Source organism: Semicossyphus pulcher, unplaced genomic scaffold (assembly GCF_022749685.1).
Source record: "Semicossyphus pulcher isolate SPU_LCO1_2020_fin unplaced genomic scaffold, fSemPul1.0.p SCAF_6, whole genome shotgun sequence".
Lineage (NCBI taxonomy): Eukaryota > Metazoa > Chordata > Actinopteri > Labriformes > Labridae > Semicossyphus > Semicossyphus pulcher.
This window is the reverse complement of record NW_027211737.1, coordinates 7,800,775-7,827,804: the sequence shown is the minus strand read 5'-3', so window position 1 is coordinate 7,827,804 and position 27,030 is coordinate 7,800,775. Positions and strand designations below refer to the sequence as shown.

The following is a 27,030-nucleotide window of genomic DNA, read 5'->3' as shown; positions in this document are numbered from 1 at the left end:
CATTTGATAAGCATTTCACAGACGGAGACAGGAAGTTTAATAAGCCATCAGCAGGCTTTATTTGTCGAGGTGAATTCTGATTAAGCAAACACACCGTTTAAGAGACGCCCTGCTTCACAGTCACAGTGAAAATCACACTTATGTCACCGAGTGTCATTACAACTGTTTGCCAATAAGCAGCTCAACTGAAACATTTCTGGGCACAAATGCGTCGCTGAAGTGTGACTTCATGTTGTTGGTGGAGGCAGTGAGACTGTTTCTTATTCATGTTTTCATTTTGACAACCTGCCCACGTTTCAGACCGCAGCCCTCCTGACCGCACGCCTACTGCATTCGCAAATGAGCGTAACGTTGCTAATAGCATCACCCACCTAGGGCAGTGTTCCTCTCCTCCAGGAACTCCACTTTGACAATTTGATTGACAGGTGGAGCGTCCTCCAGTTTATCTATGAGAGCCGTCACCAGGTCCTCGTGGTTGCCAGGGAAGATGCCCAGATGGTCGCCGGGATGGTAGCTCAGTCTGTCATGGTTGTTTGTGTGGAGCCGCACAAATATGGTGGAGCGACTGCAAAAAGAGAGATCAGAGATTTAGGGGGGGAAACGCTGCAACATTTTCAGTGTGCTCTCTTTAGTCTGTGCACTACATGAAAACCAAATGAAGGGGTTCAACACAAGAAGGGTTTATTAGATTTATTAAACATTATTTTACACGTGTCCTCCCTGAAATTCACTCATTTCTGTCCTGTAAAAGTGTTTCATGTTTCAGTACTTACTTGGATTTGGGACTTTGTAAGTTTTGAGACTCGAGCATCTTTGCTCCATAAACCTTCTTCTTGTGAATACTGAATAATGCTGTAAAAAGACAAAAACAAAACTGCATTAACATAAACAAGATTTACTTTATTCAATGACTGGTCTAAATATTAACAGATGAATGTTAAAGAGCAGCTCCAGTCATGTTTAAAGACATATAACATGCTCTGCTTGAAATAATATATTGTGTCTGATACGTTCTTTTTTCTGCAAAATACGTTTAATTACCTTGTTAAAATCCTCCCGAGGCATCTCCTCCTTCTCCCTCATTAAAAATTCTGCATAGGCCCCGCCCACTATGTACTACATTTCTCCTTTCGTAAAATTACAGCTGAAAACAAAACACGTCTCTGCCATCATTTAATGGCAAGATGTTGAAACTTAGCGAGCTTGAAATGTAGTAATTAGTAGTAGTAACGTTAACGTTAGTAGTCAGTAGTGAGTTTGTAGAAAATCACAATGACAGTTACAGCTGGCTCGCACATCGCTTAAGTGGTTGCCATAGGTTACACATAATGATATGTATAGCGTCACCCCGTCCATTAACGGGATTGGCTCCTTAGGTTTGTGACATCACAAACCCTGCCAATCTGAAAACGTGTTGTTCAGCCTGTCCTTGGTACACTGCAGTTTAAAAGCAGACAGGCCCAGCCATGGAGATGACTGCTGATGTTGTCCCTGATATGTCTTGTAGCACATGAAGAACACCACATGGAGATGTTTACAAGGTTAAACACCTGATTTTCACTAGAGGGGGTCTTTGAATAATTTATATATAAAAAAAGTTTGATGTGAAGGGGACAGTTTCATATTGGAAAGTATGCTTTTTCTGGATTTCTAACGGGTGTTTTCATAATTTCATCCACCCCATGTATGTAAATGAGGGAAGAATGAACAACAAAAATATCTATCTGTATAATTCAAGGTAGATTTCCAGTTGTCATTTTTTACTCCACGTCAGAGTTGCAAATCTCACACTAAGCTCCAGGTGATATAATGGATGAGTCACTCGTCTTTATCAATAACATTGTGTCTTTTTGCCGCAGCATTCATTAACATTAATAATATCAAGACACCCTTCCCGGCTTATCGCTCATTCTTCTATAGGATTATTATTTACCGTCTGTGAGCGCCGGGGCCTCGGCCGTGTACGTCAGGCGGAACTTGCTCTTCTTCCAGCTGCGGTCGTTGCTGATCAAAGAGTCGTTTGCCTTCTCGATGTTCACGTCGTCGCCGACACAGAACACGTCACAGGCAGCCTGGATACGTAACGGCACAACCAGAGGAAAGATGCATCGCCATTATTCAAAGTACAGCTACCCAGGAATAAGAAAAGATTAGGACAACTGTCTCTTGCAATCTGATTAGGACAGCATCCTAAAGTTCAAGGTCCTAGAAACACCTTTTTAAAGGGATGAGAGGCCTGACTTATTTCAATTATGTATGGAAAAGCAACTATATTCATATCAGAAACAAGCCCATTACATGCATATTATGAACTAAAGCAGAAAATGAATGTACTCATTCCAAGCCCACAACATCATAAAAAGTGACAAAATTAACTTAATCGAGCCCCAAGAGTCCCTAGAAACCGACCTTAAAAACCTTCTTGGCCCAGGTTCTGAACGACTCCTCCTGGCCACACAGCTCATCTCCTTCTCCCATGCGTAGGATGCGCTCTCCCCCCAGCTCTTCAAACAGCGTGTCCACAGCGTGGGCAAAGGCGCAGAAGTGTGGGTAGGCCCTGGAGCCAAGGCCAAACACTGAGAACCTAAACAGAAACACACAAACATACCACGAAAGAGTTGGAAAAGAAAGGTACTTCTAAAAAAGCAAAACATAGACATTCACAAGCATTGCAACAGAGCCCACTTCTGAAACTTGGCCTTTCTTCCCTCTCAAGAAGCACCAACAACAGCTGACGTATTTACAAATGCTTTTCCTGTCTGCTTTAAAGATGTAAACATGGAACAGATCACTTCCTCGAGAGGAGTCATCATCACGCTGCTTCGCTGTGAGGCAGCCAACCCAGATCAGATTCAGGTTTGAGCAGGATCTTTACAGTCGCCTCTTCTTTAACAGTTCCACAGCAAAAGGTCTGTCATCCTAAACCAGTTTACATCGGAGAGGAGTCCACTCTCACGTTCTCAAGTACAAACAGTTTTAACTTTTGTATTTCAGATGATTGTGTTTGTAGGAAGAGTTTTAGAAGAGCTTTCACAGAAATTTTTTTCTTCTGCATGTTAATCAGCGATAACGATTGTTTGTTAATTTACCTCTAAAATTTTAACTTTACTTTGCACTAGTTAAAAAGCCAGACTGACTTTAATCACTCGGTAAAAACTTTGTGTTACCCACGTACAAAACTGTTGAATTATAGCTCTGACTGCCAAGTGTTTGTCGATAACTGTTTCCAAATTCAAGGCAGTGGATGCTGTGGCCAAAATATCTCGTTTATATCCAGCAGACTTTATGGGTGCAAACTTTTTCGTGCTCTGTGATGCCAAAAATGAAACAATGTGCAAGAAACAAACAAGTAATGACTTGATTATCAGAGCTGAAAGAGATTTGGACTTCAGATACATTTATTTTGTGATTTGCTGGTTAGAAAACTGGATTTATTTCTTTGATAAAAGTGGGATTTATGAAAAAGTGAATGACTTTCAGACATTAAAGTGATAATCTCGTAGATTTTCATTTAAATAAATGTCTGTTAAGTCTCTATCTATCGCTGAATGAGGTAACACAATGGTGATTGAGCCTATGGGTCCACTGATGAAAGCCTTTGTATTTGCAGTATTACAAACTGGCTGTCTGTGGCGACTTTCACAGAAAAAAATCACAGGCGGGTAGGTGTGGACGTCACACATGCGACACTGTCTGGATAGCTGGGAAGTGTGCTCCCGCAATTACCGTTTGTTGCCAGAGTTGCCGCCAAAGAGAACGAAACTGAGATCTTCGAGATTACAACTTCAAGGTTACATTTAATCATTGTTTCAGCATAATTTCAATGTATGTTCCAACTACATGTACATTTTTTTAATATCACCATTTTTACTATGATAACTAGAAATCCTTTAAGCTGAAAAGTCAGATAATATTCTTCATAAAAGTTTAATAACTGTGTCTTGAGGACTGATTGGTTTCGTTTACCTGACATTGGCGAGCGGTCCGGTGCTCTCAAAGTTAATCCTGGCTTCTGGCTCGTCGCTGGAGGACTTGCGAGTGTCAGAGTAGGAGGAAACACTGTTGAAACGGACCTTGTAGCTCCTGGAGAGGAGACGAAAGCAAATAGATGAGACACGCGGATGTGGAACTGAAGGGAAGAAAAAGATAGAAACTGACAGGCACGACATTAAAACTCACTTTCTATCTTCTGTGTTGGATGTTGGGTGGCGCATCTCCATTAAGGCAGCTCCAAATTTCTAAACCAAAGAAGGGCTGTTAGCAGGCTTTCCATGTGTCCTGTGCTTTGATCACTCGAATTGTTAAAGGTAGCATACACACCTCTCCATTTTCAGGTGGGTCACCATTACCGAACGTGCTGGTCACCACTAACACCAGCGTCTCGTGCTCGAGGTCCACAACATCATATTCATCCATTGACATGACCTGCAGATATCACAAGAAAAAAAAGGAGCATCACGCCGAGCATCAGCCTTCACTCGCTTAATGCAGTCTTTATCTGGCTCTCGTCTCCTCGGCACACACGCTGCACACGACAGAGGACTGAAGTGTGTAAATTAAGGCTGAACACACAGCCGCTGGCGGAGGAGGAGGTTGTAATGACCACTCTGTCCTCGCCTCTAACGAGCTGATAATACGCTGCTGCCACACAACGAGCAGTCATGATGCAAACCACTCAACATCATGGTGTGAGTCCGCCACATAACGCACAAACAAACACACATGGAAACACACAACCAAAGGCGTGAAGAGAAAACAGGCTTTAGCCCCACGACAACAAGGATTTACCCCAGGCGTTTACATCTGCCCTGCCATCCATCTACAGACACCCACTCTCAGCGACACACACACATCCATACAGTTGCATGCACAAATCTCCTCTTGTGTGATTGATCACACTGGGGCAAACAGGAAGGGAAAAAAGACATGACCTGGAGGAAAGGAAACGCACACTGTGTATGATTGAGAGCAGCATGTTTCGCTTTTTTTCCCTTTTTCTAAACAGATTCGCACAGCCAGGGGTGCTGCAGGATATTGTCTTAAACTACTGACGCTCAACGCTTCAGTGGCCAAATCTTGCCTCCGACCCGCGGCACTTTGCTGCATGAGAGAAGAAGAAAATGTGACAAAAGACACACTGTCTTCTTCTAACCTCTCGCCGCCTGTGCTCAGCTGGCATCTGCTTAGCTTTCTCAGCGAGAGAGCGAATAGGAGGAGGGAGAGAGAGGACGGAATACAGGAATGATGTCTTTGAAATCTTCCTTTTTCGATTAGACGTCTGTACAATGATACGTAAGCTTATGCTCAACTTTCAGATAAGATGATGCAAGGTAGGAGCAAGCATACCTTTGCGTCAAAAGCGTGCTTGAAGATTTCACAGAGAGTTTTGGCATAATCTTGCGATTTGCCCGTCTCCGTGGCGAACAGTATGGTGGCCTTCACTCTCTTGGCCATGGCCTGGCCCATGAGCTTGGCGGAAAACTTCACAGCCCTGCAGAGACAAAGATAGAGACGTTGAGGTTAGGATGCACTGCAAAAGACAGGAAGAGAATCATTTCAGAACAGCTGATTTGTGGTAGAGACCAATAACAGTACCCGAATAATTGGCCTTCCCACACCCAACCTCTTAGACCTCAACAGCAAAGCCATCACACACAGAGCATATATCATTGCACATGACCCCGGGGACCCCCTACATTCTCCCTTAGCACTGCTTCCATAAGGTCGCAGATACAGGACTATGGCAGGAGTTTTGTTCCCTCTGTTATAGCATCATTAAACACCATCCAGTAACTGGAGGGAGGGAAAATGCTGTTATGTGTCTGTGTGTCATGTCGTTATCTTATGTTCCTTTTGTACATGGTATCCATGTAATCTAAGTGTCCGAGATGCACTGTACAAACTGTGGCAACAAATTTCCTGCAAAGGACAATAAAGAATCTAATCCAATCGAAATACCTCCGATAAAGCCTAAAATGCTGTATCATGCATCAGCAGCAATCAGATACTATAAATTGTTTTTGCATAACAGCATCCTACACAGCACGATATATATCATGGCATCTACAAAAACTACATTTTTAGGAGTGAAAAAAAGAACAGATTTCAGGTAATTATGTGATGAAAGCAAACAACAGTGCGGAGCTAGTGGAGACTGTAGAGTCAATTCTAGCAAAATGTCAGCAATCAGTGCTTCCAGTCAAGATTTTCATTTAAATAAATGTCTGTTAAGTCACTATCTATCGCCGAATGAGGTAACACAATGGTGAAAGCATTTGCATTTGCAGTATTATGGACTGGGTGCCTGGTGCGACTTTCGTTGTAAAAATCATAAGCGGCGCCCAGTAAGTGTTCTATCACCCAGCAGTGGTTGGTCTGCCAGAGAGGGTAGGCGGAGCTAAGCGGCTGCAGAGAAAAGATGGATGACTACAGATACAACTTAAAAAGAAGTGAAAATCCAAAGAAGAAGAAACAAATTCGACCCTCAGATGAAGGCAAACCGACCATCAGCGCGGAAAGTTACAACCGGAGCCAACCGTGGACGTCACATATGCAACACTGTCTGGATATCTTGGAAGTGTGCTCCCACAATTACCGTTTATCGCCATAGGTGCCGCCAAAGAGAACAAAACTGTAATCTTTGAGATTAAAACTTTAAAATATGACTGTTAGAAGCTTTTAGAATATCTTCCCTTTTTTATTCGCATTGGTATCAGAGGGGTCATCATAGGTTTCGTACAATAATCAAGTCTAAGTTTTGGAATCGGTATTGGGAACGAAAACAACAGTTTGAACGCCTCTGATTGGCTCGGTTTGTAATCTTTAGCCATGACCAGAGGAGTCCCTCATGACGATGCGATTGAGGAAACATTTGTTACTGAGGGTAATTGGGTTCACCTCACTGTGCAGCAGACTTTATGTCAAGGTAGCGGATGGATGACAATTGTGATTAGCTAGCTTGTCATATCCTCAGGGCAATTATATTGATAGCAGAACATACACACGCACGACTGCATGCATGCACAAAGAAAACACAGGCGAAGCTTTGATTACTCCCTGAGGGGTTGATTGGATGAATTTCACCGCTGAGCACCCCAGCTTCCTTCCCATGTGTCTAACTTTTGTCAGGAAAGTGATTACTTGTTCGGGGTTGGATTATCATGCGCACATCCGACACTGTATTATCTTTGACATTTGAGGCAGCTATTTAACCTTGAGTCAATAAACGCAGGAACAAATCGCAAATACAACAAAACCAGGCATTGTTTTCTGCTACTATTTCTCACTGACTGCACACTCACTTGGCAAGCTTCTTGAATCCGATGGCTCTTTTCTTTGTGGGCGTCCCATTGACTCCTTTCCACACGTGGGTATTCCAGGGATCAGGCTTTTACATACGGGGAGATATTATTATTATTTATGGTTGAAATCCAGTCCAAGATACTGAGAAAATCTGTAATACTCAGTGTGTTCTAGGACTGATTTGGTATAGAGAAGCTGCAGTTCCCACTTTACTGGAACGTGCCTGGCATACTTATACACCAGCTAATGATTGCCAACTTTAATTTACCTTAATGACTTCCTTTATATAGCTTAGCAGCTTAGCAGCTCGTAAACATAAGTGCAAGCCTGTTATTGTGCTGATTTCCTTCCCAACCCCCTCACCTGGTACTCAAAGGAAGGGGTGAGACGGTAGTTGAGCATTTCTTGGTGGAACACCGGTGTGATACTTCCTGACATGGGAGGCACAATCCACACCCAGTCTCCAGGACAGCCACCCCGCACCCGGTACTCATTCTCCATGTGCTTCATGAAGGACTCTGTGGCTGAGTGATGGTCCACTATGGTCACCTTGCATGACTAATAACAGAGGACACAAACTTATTTAAGTATTTCCTCTTTAGTTATGACAGTAGTTGCAGTACTAGAGGTGAATTAGAGTCAATGTACAATGAAATCTAATTTATTTTTCAATTAAATAAAAGGTAATTCTTCGCTGTAACTCTTTAACGCCTGCTTACATTGCTAACATACTCATGAGTGACAAACATAAACAGCTCGGTGCACCAGAGACACATTTAAGAGCAAAAATAAGAGTGTTTGGAACATTTTGAGTAAACAAATATACAGAGGAGTAAATCATGCTGCAGACGTGATCTAAGGTGTTTGTAAGAAGTGTTCCTATAAATGAAATACACAACAACATGTGCTTACCTGGAAGCTGTAAAGAACAGCAATGTTGATCTCCACCAGTGCCTGGTCTTTCCAGAGGGAGGAAGTCTTCCTGGTGTCTAAGGCCATCCTGTTAGCAACCTCCTACACAACACAGAGAAAAACAGCTCTGGTATGAAGGTCACTGTTCTGGTTGGTAAACACTGTGTTAGAAATGCTTCTTTCTCTCACAACTTGTGACTTCAGTTCAACTGAAATTTGTTGTTACATGAACTAGAATTCAAGTTAAAAGCACAGCTGCTGTGTTTTAGAATAAGTAAGTGATAATGCCTGACAGGGTGTCCATTATCAGGAATTTATTGCCTCAGTGGAATACTGAATACTGCCTCTGTGTGATGCCTTTCTGCAGCTTGTGCGCCATCCTGTGCTGTTCAGAAGATGAGGCACTAAAGGGCCGCAGTCAATGTTGTAAATAACAAAGTTTGTTATTCTTCGGCTGCATCAAAATTGTAATATTATTCAAATGGATTAAAAGAAATGTTGATGTCACTTGATGAGTTGCAAAATATTGTCTCCTATTGCCATGGGTACAAACCACAGACTGTATAAAAAGATGGACGACATGACAGCTCCCTAAAAGTGAAGCCAAACCCTCTCTATCGCCCCCTGCTGACTGGCTGCAGTATAGCTCATAAAGCCCGCCTCCTCCATGTTAACAGATGGGACATGAGTCAGGAAGTTAAGTGTGTGTTTTGGTTAGCGGAAGTGGCTATGGCGGCTCCACCCACCGATCTCTACTGCGCAGCTGGCTGCAATTTCATACGATGACAAATGGATACTATTTACCAAGCACATGACTTTAGAACGGGAAACAGACAGTTTCACTAGATCTACTTTATTTGTGTCTATTAAGAAGAACTCTGCAGCAAATCAGAATCCATCAATCCCCCAGATCATGGTAGGATGTAACAAAGCAGCTCGAGGTCTCCCTTGGAGAACATATCCATGTATGCAGAGCTTTGGTGATGATGTTCTAACAACAACATTTTTGTTACATGATGACTTTGGTCATCAAAATGTAAATCAAGTTAAATTATGTATGAAGCATCCAGTAGTTTTAGCATTTTTGAAAATACAAAAGAAGCAGAAACATCTTCTACATGGTTTTCAGCCTCTGTGACAGTCTATCATTAAAGTGAAGACGCCTTCAATCTTTAAAGCTGCTGCATGCAGATGCAAATTATGTTAAAGAACAAAACACAAATCAACAAGACATTGTCATTAGAACCTGCAAGCACATTTTCCATACTTGTAAGACAAATCCATCAAAACTGGCGCCCCGAAGTGCTCTCAACAATTGGACTACTCAGGTCTTAACTTTGTGTTGGGATGGGAAACCTTCTCTTTCACTTGCATGCAAAGCTAGAAGACAGTCGGGTTTCTCTAATATAACATGTCACATAAAAAATGATTGAATTTCCTTTGAATTTTGAAATGTTAGTATTTGCTTCTCCTGAATAGCTGACATTTCCAATTTGCCTCTCCAATTACATCCAGGGATTCAGTATATGAGTAAATAAATAATACAAAAAGATACAAACAATATTTTTGCATTAAGTTAAACTGAACACTGTTTAGTTTATGTTAAAGAGAGTCCGTTTTCTCCTCAGTTTGAACAATTAGAAGAAGAATGGAGTTCTAACTGGGTCATCTGATGACACCGCACATGCTCCTCTCTGCACAAGGCTTCGGCCAATCTGTGCCTCGGACTCTTTCCCCCCCGTTTTCTAATGCAGCATGACTCTGTTTTTTGGCACAACACACTACCTCCAGAATGTTGTAGCGCGAGCTGTCGCAGAAGTCCCTCACGCCGATCTCTGTGCCCATGTACCAGCCGCTGAAGGGGCAGCCAGTGAACTCCAGGCCGCCGATCTCCAGCAGCATGTTGGCCACTGCCGGGAGGCCGTACCACTTCAGGTCCAGGTCCTTGAACCACTCGTACCTGGGCAGAGGAAAGAGGGGAATGACAGAGATGAATGTCCAACATTTGCAATGTACAAAGTTAATTATCATAATTATTTGTGGCCATTGTTTTGGGCACAGATATTTATCCCCAAGACACAAGGGGTGCAGCCAAAACCAACATTTACCCACTTTGACAGCTTTTCAGTGCTGGACAGAGCAGCCAGGACCTAAATCTACCTCCTTACACCCTCTAGGGGCATGAATGCTTTCAGTGTATTATTTGCAGAGCTGGGTCTAGTCTCATGTAATCATGAGACTCTGTTGGGGGTCTTGGTCTGTGCCAAGCTGCAGCCAGAGCTAAGGGCCAGTTGATGCAGGGTTTAGAGCACAAGATGCCAATTTTGGGGGAGTCTGGCAGTGAGACCAATGTGTCAAGGGATTCTGAAATGCCCTCTGTAGCGAAGTAGCAAAAGCTCGAGCTCTGTGTGCGTCTGATTCTGAATGTATGAAAACCAGTGTAGCAGTAATACCCAATTCTTTACTGTGATTATGTGATCGATACAATAGATACAGGAGCTTAATGCTTAATCTTTTAGAGGCTTTTGTAGAGAAGCCACCAATGTGAGAAAAGTTTTCTTGAAAGAAAAGAAAACACAGAAGAATAAGAAACAGGAGGAAGCTCGAAACCTCACTAACAAGCCCTGTGGTTACCACAAAACCTGGCATAGCAACAGATAAAGTATGGCTAGCTGTGCTTTCTGGGAATATTGAGCACAGTTGGATTGTGATGATAACTTGGATTTAAAGCACCCCATTGTTTAAAAAGTGTTGTTAAGAGATGTGGCCGAGTGGGTGGATGTCTTTTAGCGCAGCCCCCTCTGTGCTTGTTTTGCTACATTTTGTACATTTGTAGGAGCTTCAGAGGGAAGGCAGAACTCACTTCGGGTGTGTGATTGGCACCTCCAGGATGAGGTCTTCAGGGATCTCGAACAGCTCAGGGTCATTTCCATTGGCTTGCAGCAGGAGGGGCAGGACATCAAAACGACCCTTTGGAGCTTTCCATCCCAGCTGCATGCAGATCTAGAGACCGACAAAGCGACATGTGAGCTGAGAGTAAATAGGACCAAAAGTGAGATTTTTCAGCTTCAGCTCATGGGTTTGAAACTGCAGCTCCTTTTTCTGCGTACCTCGGTGAATTCAACGTTAGCAGGGTCTCCCATGATCTGTCCATCAGGCTGTTTGTAGCCGGCGTAACGAATCAGCTGACTGTTCCACACTCTGAAGTCATGTTTGCAGTCTGTCCTCTGTGGAAATATGGTGATGGCCGACCTGCCAAACATGAAAAGACAAAAGTGTTTCAATAATGTGTCTAGATATCTTTAGCAATAATTTCAGATCTTGGATAATAAAATAAGACATCTGAACTAGGGCTAACTAATATTCTAAATTAGAATGAATAACCAAATTGTAATATTATATTCTGATATTAAAATTAATATTCAATGTGAAAAAATCAGGCTGTCTTGCGAGCTCTCGCGTGTTCTCATATGCACTCTCTTGGTTACAGAGCATCTTTGAATGCACACAACGTCACTTTATGTTAATAATTAACTTTAGTCTAGCTGAAACGAGCTAATGCAACAACCGTGTGGTAATGATGGCGGAGAATTCAAATCCCAGCCTGGCTGGAGAGAGAAAGATTCTCACCCCCAACATAACAGACAGGTAGAGGTATGTTAATTTTTATAACAGACATGTTTATGTTTAAATAAATATACCTGTCACAGCACAGCTCGCTCGGAGCGCTGAATGTCCGTTCTACCGTAGCCTAATTATTTTATTTGTTTATTTTGGTGTAGGAAGCCTATCTTGATCTTTTAGGAATGTTTAAAAAAATAAATCTTTGCACGTAAGTTTGTCTCTCGTTGTGTTGGTATGGTCGATTGTGGACATATTGCGTAGAATAGTTTGAACCTTTGTGTTTATTTAGAATGAATAATCAAACGTCATTTCTGGCCAGTGTTGACAGCACTAATCTGAAGTGTGCCACATCAATATCATAGGTCAGCATCAGTAATAAGGAACAACAGTTGTGGAAGATCATAATGGACATTGTTTGTAACATTTCTACCTTCCTCAGAATCTTGAGGCATATTCAAAAAGCAAAATAATGGTCCATGTTTCCTTTACTTATTACTTAGTTTATGTATTACTCAATTGGATGTATGGCTCGAACTACATACTGTTTAAAAAGCTCAAGCTCGAGATCATAGAGCAACAGCCGGTCGATCTCTGCACATACATATGAAGCTACTACACAGCAAAGAAGAGCATTTAATGGATATATGAGCTAAGTAGATAGAGATTAATGAAGTTCATTAATCAGACAGATTGCTAAAAAAGGGCACGTAATCTAAGCAAAGGCATTTTTAATTATGTTATGTCAAAGTACCCGTAGAGAGTCCAAGGCTCAGCTACCTCTGGTCTGCTCTGTTTCTACAGTGGTGTTTTAATGCCATGACCGGGTAAAAGTGTTAATGCTGCTAAGCTGGTTATAAGTCGCAGAGGAGCGAGAGCAGCTGTGTGAAACTGGGCCAGTGGTGCCAGCAGTGTAGTACATCATTACACCTATTAGTGCCTTTAGAAGAGATGCCAAAAGAGAAGGTTGTAATGTGTTATTATATTATTCAACAACTTATAACATGCATTGTTTTCCAGTTCATTTGCAAGCCAGAATTGTATAATATATATTTAAAGTACACATGACATAAATCTCTCTGACTCATAGTCCAGTGTTTTACATTTTCTAAAAGAGTATTTATAATTTGGGAGATGTCAGCATAATCTCCATTTCTGAGATATTAACACATGAATTTGAAGGAGGAAAATATCTCCCAAACTATTGCAATAGCACCACAATATGTTTGTTAACGTGTTTATATTAATTTATGTTGAAGTGAGCCAGGGAGAGCAAGCCGCAGCCAGGATGTTGCTGTGCTGGCTCTTATCAACATGTGTATCCGAGCTGTCCCTCCAAAGGCCAGGCTAAGTGTAGTAATGAGTCAGAAGCTATCCATCATCCAAGAAGCAAATATGAGGTGTCACATGTGATTAGGACTTGGCAGAAAGTGAGTGAGCGCTGTGCAGGTCTGACAAATGACTGCTTGTTGTTCGCAGGGTCCACCGCCTCACTGACAGGGCAATGATCGGTGCAGAGACACATACAGATAGACAGGAAGCAGATAGTGTCAGAGGCAGCATTAAGAGACAGAGCACACGCTGACAGATGGGACAGCGGGTCAAATCAGGGTAGTCAGAGATCGAGAGGGGCGATGAGAAACATGGAGTGACAGATGGAGGGAGGGGAGATGAACAAGTGCAGAGTTGGACAAAAGGAAACAACGGACAACGTAAAGAAACACATCTGGGGAGAATCGTTACGCAGTGAGCGGTTTTGTGTTTTTACCTCAGGTTGCCTTTGTTGGTGGCGTACTTGATGTGGTTACAGATGTAGTTGTACATTCCATGAGCTGTTGTGCAGTCTCTCGCATCGAACACCTGGAGAACAGAACAGAAATTTAAAATCAGAAGCAGGTTTATGTACAGTGAAAGATACGTTTAACATAAACACACCATGTATATTTTCTACGAAGCTGATAATATACGTGAGAAAAGCCAAACAAGTGACTAATCCAAAGTCTTAAACTCAAAGGAGAAGACGTTGCTGAAGCCTTAGACCTGCATTCTTTCCCATGACCAGCAGGGGGCAACTCGGCTGGTTGCAAAAACAAGTTTGATATCTGCTAACATGCCGACCTGTCAGTCATGATCAGGATTTATGTTAGCCAGTTTCTAGTGGCTTTTCGCCGGCATTACGTGTAGTTGTCGGGTAGATAAAGATATAAACGGCCACAATGTCCAGTTGGAAAATATGCCAAATAAATAAAAAAAAGAAATATTAATGGCATATTAAATAGGCTATAGTGTTAATTAAAAGACGTGGTGCTAAGAGAACTTGAATATAAACTTATGCAGCCTTTGCCTCCACTGTTAAAACATCGAGAGATGGACAGGCAGAGACAGACAGCAGCACAGTGTGACCCATCACAGCACTGATCTCGGTACTCTGCGCTGCATGTCATGGCAGGTTGAAGTTCCACACAGCCTGTGAATCACCCTGGATTTCGGGAAATCTTCCCCGACTGGGCAAAGCTGCCAACGACTGCCAACACATTTCCTGTGTTGAGTGTGGCTGCAGAGTGTGAATACTCGCTCCAGAACCAGATAACAACAGCACTAAGATGCCGCCTCACTGAGTACAAAGGTTAATAACTTGCAAGTTGATCTACTTGTTTATACAGTCTATCCTTTTACTACATCTCGGAGTGTCTTGAATTGTACATAAAGTACAAAGTTAGTCGTAATGCAGGTTCCATCTTGAAACCACCCACATGACTTGTCAAATCATCGAAACAGAATGAGCATGAAGTATTTACAGCCCCATATTATGATTTAAGGCCTCCTGTCCATACCTGTAGTTTGGACCACTGGATCCTCCCTACACACCGGGCAGCATTCCTCCATGCATGTTTGGCTCCATAAATCAGTTCAGTGTCTTTGAGCTGGTAGGTTCCTGAAGCTTCGATCTCCTTGGTCACCTCCTCCAGCCTGTCCACGTGGGCCTTAGAGCCGTACCTGCAGGCAGGACAGGTCCACACGCACGAAAGAATAAGAGTACACGTAAATACAGTTCAGTGTAGCACAAGTTTGCTGTGTACACACAACCTACAACTGCATACAAAAAATGATTAAAAAAAAAAATGAAACAAATTTAAATCAAATGTTTTATACAACATGAAAGATTTTTTTGAGGCAGAAATAAACCAGAATATTGTCATTAAAGACGTTAACAGAAAAGTCATCTGTGTTATTAGTTAAACAATAACTTGGATGGAGCAAGTGTAAGCTAGTTAACTGCCTACCTTTTAATGGCAAAGAGAGAACTGCTGACAAAATACATCAATACAGCATCATTGACTCCTCTAATTTACTTATAAAGGCTTTAGGACAGAAACAAGCTAACCACCTAGCTTATCTTAAGCAGGGGTGGAAGTAACAAATTACGTTTACGGTGACAGGTATGCAAGATTTGGCTTACAAGCTAAATGCTAAAATGCTTAAGAGGGACCCTCCAGCAGTGACCTCTGTGTTCAGCTATGGAACTTCTAACTTCACTGAGGTGTGTATGAGCTCTTCTTGCAGTTTGTTGACCACGATTTGTTGAATTTGAGGGGATTTGAGGGGAGTGTGCCGGTTTTTTCATGGTATGAGAAAGAGCAAGCAGTGCAGTTGAATCGAGAGCAGATTATGAAGGACCATAAAGCTCACAAAATGCCAATCAGATAGGTGAGTGTAACAATAAAACTCTCTGCTGGTTGTAACTCTCTCTCTCCAGAGGAGAACATCAATGTTGCTAAGCAACCTAGTGTTGTGTGAGAGCACTCCATGTTGTGCAAAAATTGTGCAACTCTCTTATTGCTGTAATGTGTGTTTGTGACTGAAGTTGCTTAAGAGTTTTTATTGTTTATAAATCTTCTCAAGATCTCCAATGTGAAATAGCAGATAATTTATAGGAGAGTTATGTCCTCTGTTCTTATTCAGTTAACTATAGGAAGTTATCATTAAGTAAGGAACTTCTAGATTTACAACATATGATCATTTGTGTACACATGCTGCAAATGTCCATGTAAAGAAGGAAATATAAATGTTCATTTTGGCCATAAGGAGTTGGTGGTGTGATTTCAGTAACATATACATGCTGTATATTAACATTATATATTTTTCCTCCCTCTAACCCCTTTTTCCAGTTTTGAAAATGTTACACAGCAATGCTTACACAAAGTATGTCTAAAAGTACATTTTTACACAAGCAATTTTACTTGAGTTATTATATTTTTACATTAAAAAAGTAATTAAACTGAAGTAAAATATTCTAGTACTCCATTCCTGATCGTATGCCACCAAGGGGAAGCTTATATGTTGCACCAAGCTAACTGGACAGGTTTGATTAGTAGCATATAGCCTAATACATACGTATGATGCTAGTTAGGAACCACATAGCTTTATAATATAATACCAATAATTCTTCTGTTTCTTTAGGTTGCCTAATGTTACCCAGCCCACATGCCGTGCTTACCTTCTGATGGAGGTGTAGTACTGGTCTATGAAGTCAGTGGCCAGTGGAAGAAGCTCGTCTTGGGTTCTGACCTCGTCCAGCTTGCGGGGGTGCTGGTTAGGCATCATCACAGAGCCTATGCAGACATTTTCAGTGCAGATTGGCATCTAAAAAGACAAATAAGATGACAGATGAGGGAGGCTTTTTACCGAGATGAAATGTGCTTGTTTTTTCCTCAGTACCAAAATGCAACTGAAGAGCCTGGTGACGACGGCATATGGTGCAATTCACTGGAAATATATCTGCAAATATCCACTAAATTTACTTTCCAGCAAAGAATAACAATAACAGAAGACACCACATTGGCTCCTCGGTGCTGGATGCTAATTACATCTCCAGGATAACTATTCAACATATTTCAGAGGCCATAAGGATTCCTGTTCACAGTGTCTGCATCCACTTTGTGTTATGATTGAATGCAAACTGAGAGAAGCATGGCATCCTTTTAATTTGCAAAAGGAAGAGCTATCACATTACCTTTGGTTGTCTATTCATTTCAGATTAATCAGGCAGGTCTCTGTTCTGCTTGATTTAAAGCAGATCTAGGAAATGTTTGAATTGTACATTATGCAAATGGAATAACTCAAATGAAAAGACAACATTTTACCATGCAATTTTCCTGAACTTTCTATCTTCCACTTTTATAACTATAATCAGTTCCTCATTTGCCCTTTGTAAGACGGTGCGACTGTCACTTTCTCAGTGTGCCATCACTTTGGAAAAGTAAATTGTAGTTTACTTTTTTCTTCCCCTTCTTTTACCAGGTTCTAGACAAAACGGTGTCAACAATGAAATCAACTAGAGAAGTATAATCAATATACAAGACCACCTGGCCTTAGGTAAGTCAGATCAATCTGTACTGCACAAGGTTATCAAAACTACTAAGTCAAAGTTCAGGTGATATCACAATATGTTCCACTTGATTCATATAAAAAGGTACGTTTTTATTACTGGTGAGGTCAGTTCTGTGATAAGATCCAGACCCTGAATGTGAGGGATCATAACTGTTTTACAATTTCTTACATTACACTGCTCACAAACGGCTGGCTCGCATGTAAATGAATGAGTAAGTCAGTGAGTCATGGATTGGGATCCTTCCATCAAGCAGAGACAGAAAGTAAGAAAACAGACAGAAGCAGAGAGAAAATTGCTCATAGCTGAGGGCAACCTTGTGTGATCACTTTAATATGATTAGAGCTGAAGTCAGCTGTCACTTTGGTTTGCCTAAATGCCTGTACCATCTTAGAGAGAGATTGAATGAGTGTGCCAGAGCGGACGACAGAAACGATAGCGCAGGCGTGCAGGCTGGGAGGAAATTTGACAATGACCCCGGCGTTGCTAAAATTGGCTTGTGGGGCTGAACCACACACTTGCTCTGTCCAAACAGTCAGACGTGGACTGGCACTAAGTCGAAAATAAACTTCCTCACATGTCCCTTTCAACAAATTCAACACTCGTTGGACAAGACAAATTCAGTGAGTCAAAACAAAGGAAAATGCAAAAGCAAATTCAGTGAGCATGGGAGAAAAAGCTCAGATAGAGAGGATAAAAATAAAGGGATAACTAAGAATAAAATCGGAAGCTTAGAAAAGATAATTGACAACAAGCGAGAACAACACTGACACAGAAGAAATGGGGGAAATGGATGAGTGGAGCAGGGAGTGTTAAAAATAAAACAAAGGAATCACTTGTGCTCCAGCACGTCCGCTCATCATACCGCTCTGGGCATTCATGGCAGCCAGCTGTCCTTTTCGAAAAAGACGGATCATCCTCCAATACAGCAGCGTCTGTGATAGATAATAACTCTGAAGATGCTACTACAGGCCATTCATTGGGATGCACAGCGTGTCCGATAAGTCACCGAAGTAATTAGGCGGCTGTTTGCTGTTTACGAATGGCTGCGGTGTTTTGGGGGGTGAATTATTAAACGGTGGGGTTCACCTTGTGCTTGCTAGACTGGCTTACTAACGAGAGGAGGAAACTTTGGCTGCATAACAAAACGGAGGAAATGGATGGACCAGGCGGTTGATAGATGAAAGGGATTAAAAATATACCACAGGAATCAATTTTCTTACCAAAGTCTCGCATTTAAATCATGTCTTTTGGGGCTTTGCCCGAAAAGTTTTTGGAATTGAACTTATGTGGCCAATATGAGGGTAAAGACATCCCTCCCAAAACAAAACACAGCAGTAGTAGTTTTTTTTGTGACCAAATTTTCATGTTTATGTTCAAGAGACAAGTCCTCTAGCACGGTGGTTCTCAAAGTGGGGTCCTAGGTCCTAATTTCTAACAGATTACAACAGTGTGCTTTATCATTACAAACTGCATGTCTACAGATGGTGACCATTTGCGTGAATCAAACAAGCATATTGTGTCCATTACTCCCACCCACGTTGGCATGGGACCAACAGAAACTGATATGATTGTGACACATCACGACGATCTGTCATGCATCAAGTTTCTGAAAGATTTTAAGATCAATTACTTGAAAAGTATAAATGCTGTCAAGTTGAGTCTACAGGCAATTTGAACAAAATTAGCCTCTGTTTTAAAGCATGTAAGTGGTATTAACATGATTCAAATTGAAATGTTTTTCTGTTTATCACTATGAAACAGGTCTTAAGTATTTAGGTTAGTTTTACAATACAAATAGTTCCAATGGCAAAGAGTGCAAAAGGTAGTAATCATATGCTTAATCAGTGTTATGATTATGAGGGGATCCTTGAAAAATGTTCTCCCCTGTAAGGGGTCCCTGGCCCCAAAAGGTTCCAGAACCCCTGCCCTAGCAAATATGACTGTCGCCAATGGAAAGCAAAACAGGAAGTAGTGTGACATTATTATAGAACACCAACATCTTAATAGGGGGGCATTTGTGATAAATGGATGGGTCAACATAGAAATCAGTCTCATGTTAGACTGCTGCTCATTTCCAACAACCAACAGTGGTTTCTAACCAAGCTAACACCTAAGCAATGATGTAGAAGATGTTGTCTTGTTGATAGTGGAGTCAGATCAGAAAAGTGTGGAATGTTTCAATAACGATCGCACTATTGGACATTAGGTACAGACATTCATTTTCCCCGCTGGATAAATTGTAATTACTCTTGTGGTCCTCTCGACTTTGACTTTCCATCCAGCATCATTATCAGCTAAAAGTTTTTATGTATATAACCAAAACTAATAATATTCCCATCAGCATCAGCGGTACTGTGTTTAATGCTCTTAGTAAATGTTCGAATACAAACACAGACAGTTCATATGTAAAAACATTATACCTGCTTAACACAAGAATTGGAAAAAGGCCATTGTGAGCAATCTACAGTAAAATGATAGCATAAAGCTAAAGCATTGTTTTGCATAAAAACAACCTCATAGAGCGGGTTGCATTACTGGTGGCTCTTTCTCTTGTTCTTTTCAACCATCCAAAATGTGGGGAACAATGCCAGTCATCTGTAAAGGCTGTGAAAGTAGTGGCTGCTTAGGTGGATAAATGGATGAATCTGTTTTGTTGAGTTAGTCCTGCTTTGTATGAATGCATTACCATCAGGCAAATTGGATAAAAATATCAACCAAACATTGCATGTTGGATTTCTCAGTTCTCTCAAAATGCTGAGTCATTACATGACCATCTGAGTCACTGTGCGATAATGTCAGCTGTTCCTATACTGTTTTTTTCATACTAAAGGATTCATTGTTTCATAAGCTTTACTGTGATATCCCTAACTCCCTGCTCTCTGGCTAAACAGTAACGAGCTGAATCACCAACATTTCAGGCAAGAGCTCTCTAATGTATGAACAGTTAGTGAGAACCAGAGAAAAGGCACGCCACGCAGTGCTATTATTCTTCAATCTACTTGACTTGCAAATTATGTGTTGTTAAGCCTGCAGGCTAAACGTTTTCCGAGTCAACCCATCTACTGTATTTGATGTTCATCAGTGTCTTTAAGATCCTATTAAAGCCACAGATATCTCATGTCACCTTTGCTAGTTGACCTGAAAGCTTTGCATGTCTGAGAGTATGTAAACAGGCTGACTCACAGGGCTTCTGTGTGTATTTGTGTTGTTAGTATGTTAAGTCATGTCATTTATATTGCGCCTATTACGTCAATATTACAGAAATAGGAATGGCAATGCTTTCAGTTTTTTAATCTAATGCACAAACTTACACAAGCTGCTATTTTACATCAAAATCACAAGACGTGAAAACAGAAGATTGTTTCCTGTTATGACTCACAATGTTTACCAGAGATCAGGAGTGGCATGCCAGCATGCATAGATGGCGTCTTGACAACTGTAGCAACTTATTTAAGCAGAAAATGTCAGATCAAGGAGGACATAATTATTTATCAACTCAGTCTGTTCTTCAATCAAAGCTTAAAACAGTGAGAACTTCAACAAAATACTTATTTTTCAGATACATTTTTCTAGTTATCTCGAGATATCGACTGTTGGTCTCCACCTTATTACAAGAAAACAATCAGTTATGTCCAGACATCTACATCGATGACATATTTGTGTCGATAATTTCAACAGATCTAATTGTTGCGCTTGCAGCAACACAGGATTTTTGGTATTAGTAATCTTGGCCTATGGTCTGTTTAATCATTAAGATTATTAAGCATTATTAACCTCTCAACCACAACAAAACAAACCCCGGAGTATTAGGCAATCTAATACAGCAGTTCATATCAAGAAAGATCTCACTGTGCAACAAATAAACATCACTGTTTTTTTACATGTGTCATAAAAGCTACTGGTTCACCTCTATGGATATTATGAGGTCAGTTTTTGGTTCTGTTGAATTGAAATGTATTTTATGGCCAAATGTCTCTTATATTTTGCTATTGCTTCTTAGTTGTGACAATTTACTGCTTTGCTTTATAATGTGTGATAATGATCTGGACATATTTGGGATTGACAGCTGGAAAAATAACAAGCATTTTGAACTTTGCACTGTAGGAAGTTGGAGATACTGACAACTTAGGATTTTTCATAGTTCCCAGACTGTCGTGAGAGCAGTCAGCAGATGAACCGAAGCCTCTGAGTCAACAAAAAATGAACTCAAAAAGCCTCAACAGAATTTTAAATAAAATTGTTTTTATTGGGGTGAAGTTATATTGCATTGCATTGCTATTGCATAATAAAGTTTTTTTTATATTACACTAGTCTTGGTGCCAGTAATTTAATCCTTTTTTTCTCAGTTAAAAGGTGTCATTGCATGAAGAAACAATTGCACCTCACAGCCTTTATTCAGATTCCCTACTGGCATAAAAACTTTGCCCATTAAAAGACATCTTGAATCATGACATCAAAATCCTTCTCATCCTTGCCAGGGTAGTTGCCTCAGCGGAAAAATGTAAATGCTTCTGCAGACAGCTTTATCCGACCATTAATTGAACTCATTTCCATATGCCTTACCTTGCTGGAGCTGTGGTGGAGTGTGTCGCTGTAGACGGTGCCTGTCTCCCAGTTCTTGATCTTTATGAAGCGAGGGCATTTAGACGGGCTGCCGTTCTGCAGTGACTTAGTGGGGGAGGTCCTGCCCTCGGCCGGAGGCTGAAAGGAGCATAAACACATTTACACATGAGTCATTACTGTGTGCCTTTGTACTGTGTCTGGCTAATAGCGTATGACCTCTGAGACACCTTTAGTTCTAGATATGTTGTTTATGAATGGGAGTCATGCTGAGGGAAGCTGAAAAGAGACGCAGCCATCGCACTGCGGGGGAATGGATTAGAGTGGCACAATTTGACATTGATCGGTAAATTCTAGATGCAGATGACACGAGTCTCTGGAAGCATTTTCGACTTTTATAATAAGGAGCTTTCTCTGTGAACTCTCAGCTCCTAAGTTTGTCATTGTGCATAAGTCTCTCCTGGAGACTCACGCACATAAAACCATGTGCATCCTCTAACTCCATCTCTGTTTTTCCCACTCCAGGATAAAAGGCAATCAGCATTTAACAGCAGTTTGATGGCAAGAAAACTCTTGGGTCGCTGATTTTTTTCGATACTGTAGCTATTGATTGATGAACGCCTGCAATTTAACCCCAAACCAAGTGTAAGCGTTGCCAGAGAAAGGAAAAGAGTGATTGCCTGGGATCAGGGTAATCAATCCCACACCTTGGAAGCTCTATCATCATCTCCCCCAGCATTGTTAAGCACACAGAGGAGCCGCTTCTGAACAACAGTGACACAATCATCATGCTCGCCGGGGAGATGAATACCAACAGTGTCACGCCAGTTGAGTCTCATTGTCGTCCCGTGTCCTCTCCCAACAGCGGAGGGGAATGAGGAGGATTGGATTGAATTTGATTTTGCACACAGTGAAAGTAAAGAGCTTAGTTCCTGTGTGTTCATGCTCCAACAGCAGTAACCCTCGCTGTGCGGCTCAGACATGACACATTGCGATCATTGATGTTGCGGACAGGGAGAAAGATCATTGTACCGTAAAGACACACTCAGCCGAACAGGCGAAGAAACTCAGATGCATAGAATTAAGGCTTGTTGACATGAAACACAGAGTTTATGTGTGTTTGAATATGAATATCAGGCCTGTCATTCACTGACCGTAAGTAATAGCTCTGGCATTTCCATTAAGGAAAGCACTTTTCTATCTATGCTACATGCAGGTCTAAGAGAAACCTCTTTATATAAACAGCTTGTAAATGTCACTTTACTTTATTTATTTATACATGTGTACTAACGTCCATTTTTAAATGTCAGAGTCACTATGGAAAGACAAACATACTTAACGACTGGTCAAGAGAGGTCAGCTACAGAAAGACCACTAAGTTAATGTCCAGGCAAGACAGTATAAAGATACCAAGAGACATAAATGGAAAGAATTATGAGTCAAATATGACAAATGATCCAATTGCTCTATTGCTAAACCTCCCGAATAACAGTAAATGTCCAATTGTAACTGGGCAGGGCAAGTCTTTCGAGGCTGGGAGGATATCCACAAGCTCTCTTAGCTGCTTGTCAACTACCAACACAAATATAATTTCTTTGGATTTTCACTTATTGTTGAAGTTGTATCTGTAGTCATCGATCTTTTCTTTGTTAGTTCAGCCATAGTAGATTACTGTTTACTCGCAACACTTGCAGAGACCGGAAAAGCAGCCGCTTAGCTCCGCCTACCCTCTCTGGCAGACCAACCACTGCTGGCTGATGGAAAACGCGTCACTAACTGGGCGCTGCTTGTGATTTGTTCCGCGAATGTTGCCACCAACACCCAGTCTGTAATACTGCAAATGCAAAGACTTTCATCAGTGGGCCATAGGCTCCATCACCATTGTGTTACCTCATTCGGAGATAGATGGTGACTTAAAAGACATTTATTTAAATGAAAATCTTTGAGGTTACATCTTTAATTAGCTAGCTTGCTACAGATACAAATCTCACAGCAACAGTTGTAATTCTAATATACAAATCCCAGCTTGCTATTGATGACTTATTTCTGAAATACCATCATTAATATTTAAAAGTACAAATGTGACATGCACGAATATAAAGCTTACACGCATTACCACAGTTGCATGGCCTGGCAAACACAGGAAACACTGGCTAAAATATAATCTTAAACTAATGGCATTACTCCTCCTTACAATTCATAATACTGAAAAGAAGTTGGTGGAACAGACACATTTACAACACATGTAAATCTCATCATCCGTCAATCATCAGGCTCCTTTGTTAAGAATGAGTGTGGATGCAACAATGGAGAGCATCCGTGGAGCTACAAATGAAGCTAATTGAAGCTAATCTGATGAAGATAATTTCATAAAGGGGCGTAATGACCAAAGTTTTCCGGGTAAATGCAGTTAAGCAGTAAAAGTTCCTCATTCACCCATCAATTAAAACTCGTGATGGGAAATGAAGATGAGCGCAAGCCAGGGGGTAGATGGGAAAAGAGAAAAAGTCAGACATCGTGATGAATTGAAAAACATGCAATGCATTCAATATTTATTGAACTTTGAATTTAACTACATTTATGGTTTGACAACCGGCCCCGTTTAGTGATAATCAAGCCATTGTGTTTTATTAAAAAGTGGCTTATTCTCTGCTTCCAACTGATCATCAAAGCTGGTGACTCCAAATCTGACTAGCTGGTGAAATCTGAAAGAATATTCTGGCACCTTTCCTTCTCAGCAGGCGTATTAAACATTAAATTATGCAGAAGCAGAAGCTCAGGCAGGAGGCTCACGGACAATCCTTCACCAAATTGAGAAAACTCATTTGCAGGCTGTCATTATGTCACTTGAAATCCTTGTATTTAATCAAAGAACTTTAAAACTATCCAAGACCATATTTTTAAGCTTTTTTTGTGTCTGACTTGAGTCTATCAAATTAAGCACTTAGCAATGAGTCATCCAAGTTAGCATCAGTGTATAGCAAAAGCCCTGCAGGCAAACTGCTCGCTGCTTCAACCAGTTCCCTTGTTTAAACAGGACACACATTCCACTTTGCAAACACACCTTTTCACAAGCACATAGGCACATCCTCAGTTTGAGCACAAGCTGCCAGGAAAGACATATGGCTTCTCACCACTTCATACATACATATACTCTAATGCATGCATCATCCACCTCCCTCATCCCTCCCTCTTTCCAACACTCTCGCACAAATATTCTCACAAGCATGCACATTAACAATCTCTTCTGTGCAGGTCTGAGGGGCTAGATCATTTCAACAGGGGCCACATTTGATGGAGAGCGGCAGATCAGCAGCTGCACGCATTCATTATGCCTCCTGGAATCATTTTGCCCCATCCGGTCCCATTGATGGGGGCTTGAGCGACGTCACAAGTGGGTGGATAACGCGGACCATGTGCAGATTACGACACTATCCCTGTCACAGACACTCAGACCTGTGACCAGACCCTTCTGTGTGGAAGGCATAAGCTGGATTTAATGCTGCACCAGCTTTCCCCCGGAAGGATCTAATGCCTAGGTGATGGGATCTTAAGCAAAGGCTTTACGAATATGTGCACAGAAGCAACACAGATGTGCGTGCTCAGTTTCTGAAAGCATGGAAAGTGCAAATAGTGTGGATTATTGTACAAGCCTAAAGAGCCAGACAGGCAAAGGCAGCCATGGGTGCACATGCATTATACAGCTGCAGAGAGCCTGCTCATGAACACTTGTAAACAAATGCACAAACAGACAAGAGAGCAAGCCTCTTCAAGTTATTGATCTAAGAGAGAAGAATTGTGTAAACTTTCTTTTTCACTCAAGGTTTTAGCATTTCTTTCATTTTACCTTGTCGGTGTCGGCGTTGTTGAGCACCACCGGCATGTTTTCCAGCATTCTGTTGTTATCTGACGCCAGCTGGGGAGTCGTGCCATTTCCCACGCCAAGGTCCCTAGAAGAAACACAATTTTCTGTCAGGTGTTTATACTCACATCCAGTGCAAAATGTCACATTCACTTCATGTTAAAACCCCGACCGACCCGTGCGCACACATGCAAACACACACAGGCAGTGAAGAATCAGCCTGTCTTGTATCATTACACAAAATTAAACCATAGACTTGTACACCCTCCAAAATGCTGTCAAATCAGGAATCCCTGCACCATTTGTACAGGCTCTGAACACCCACTAAGGTGTTTTCTCTCTACTGGACATAGTGGGTGTGTAGACAGAGCTTGGCTTGCATCTATCAGGCACTGCTGTGTCTTGTGTTGTTTGAACCTCATGCAGAGCTGCAGTGGGACAGCCTTCTCCTTCATGTAGGTTGGTCTCAGTAATTTCCCACCACAGCTCAGCTCCAACTTCATTCTGAGAAGAACTGGGCATAAACCACAACAACTCAAAGAAAAAACAAAAACATCTGTTGGAGGAGCGGGACAGAGGGAATTTAAAGTTAATTGCAAAAGGCACATTGACTTTGCTTCTGTGATTTTAATCATTTTTGCTTTGCTTGTTTTATACCCTTCAAAAATATGTTAATCCAACAATTTTCCTGCCTATTTGTTCCTAGTTCATTCGGGAAATGAAAACTACATGTACTTGCTTCACTTGCTCACTTGTATGAGACTGATTGAGAAAATTTAAACATAGCTGCACAAACACAAGACAAATCAATATGACTGACTGGATTTCTGTCTGTTTTTCATGCAAAATTACACCGTTATATGCAAACAGCTGCATTCATGCCCCGAAGAAAGAAAAAGAACTGGATATGAAGTGAGAGATCTCACTCTGAGCTGTAACAATATGATACTGAGAGACTAAGGGGGGAGGGGACGTCACTGTGCTGCAACTGTCACAAACCATACAAGACATTAATAAATTCAGTGAACTCATAGGCGAGTGATTGCAAGTTTGCGTTCTCCTCCTATCGAATACGCCCACACATATATCACCCATTACTGCCTTTCACACTCTCCCCCTCCTCCAGTCTTTCTCATGTGCACGCGTCCATGCTAATTGTAAATCCTCGCAGGCATCCCTTCTCCCTTTCACACCCACTTTCACACTGTATCTCTTTAGTTGCCACAATTTGCAAGAGCATATTTATCCCCACACTCTTCTAATTCAGAGGTGGAGCTCAGATGTGCAGGAAAGACGAGAGAAATGTGTGTGTCGTTAACTCTGGCTCTGACGTAGAGCAACGCGGGTGTCAACTTCTGCACTGAGAAGAAGCTATCAGTTA

General features: G+C 41.4%; 1 protein-coding gene across 1 annotated transcript in view; it reads right to left on the bottom strand.

Moving 5' to 3' along the window:
• Nucleotides 1-27,030, bottom strand: part of nos1 (nitric oxide synthase 1 (neuronal)) — a 44,458-nt gene that overhangs the window by 12,481 nt on the left and 4,947 nt on the right. The window contains exons 3-21 of the mRNA XM_069682412.1: nt 25,635-25,737; nt 21,791-21,928; nt 16,334-16,479; nt 14,670-14,832; nt 13,604-13,695; nt 11,325-11,466; nt 11,078-11,217; nt 10,000-10,174; nt 8,215-8,316; nt 7,666-7,860; nt 7,302-7,387; nt 5,347-5,491; nt 4,321-4,425; nt 4,180-4,238; nt 3,967-4,083; nt 2,410-2,584; nt 1,934-2,072; nt 774-852; nt 372-565 (exon numbers count right to left, since the gene is read on the bottom strand). Of these exons, the coding sequence (XP_069538513.1) occupies nt 372-565; nt 774-852; nt 1,934-2,072; nt 2,410-2,584; nt 3,967-4,083; nt 4,180-4,238; nt 4,321-4,425; nt 5,347-5,491; nt 7,302-7,387; nt 7,666-7,860; nt 8,215-8,316; nt 10,000-10,174; nt 11,078-11,217; nt 11,325-11,466; nt 13,604-13,695; nt 14,670-14,832; nt 16,334-16,479; nt 21,791-21,928; nt 25,635-25,737 (2,495 nt within the window). The remainder of the gene's footprint in view (nt 1-371; nt 566-773; nt 853-1,933; nt 2,073-2,409; nt 2,585-3,966; nt 4,084-4,179; nt 4,239-4,320; nt 4,426-5,346; nt 5,492-7,301; nt 7,388-7,665; nt 7,861-8,214; nt 8,317-9,999; nt 10,175-11,077; nt 11,218-11,324; nt 11,467-13,603; nt 13,696-14,669; nt 14,833-16,333; nt 16,480-21,790; nt 21,929-25,634; nt 25,738-27,030) is intronic.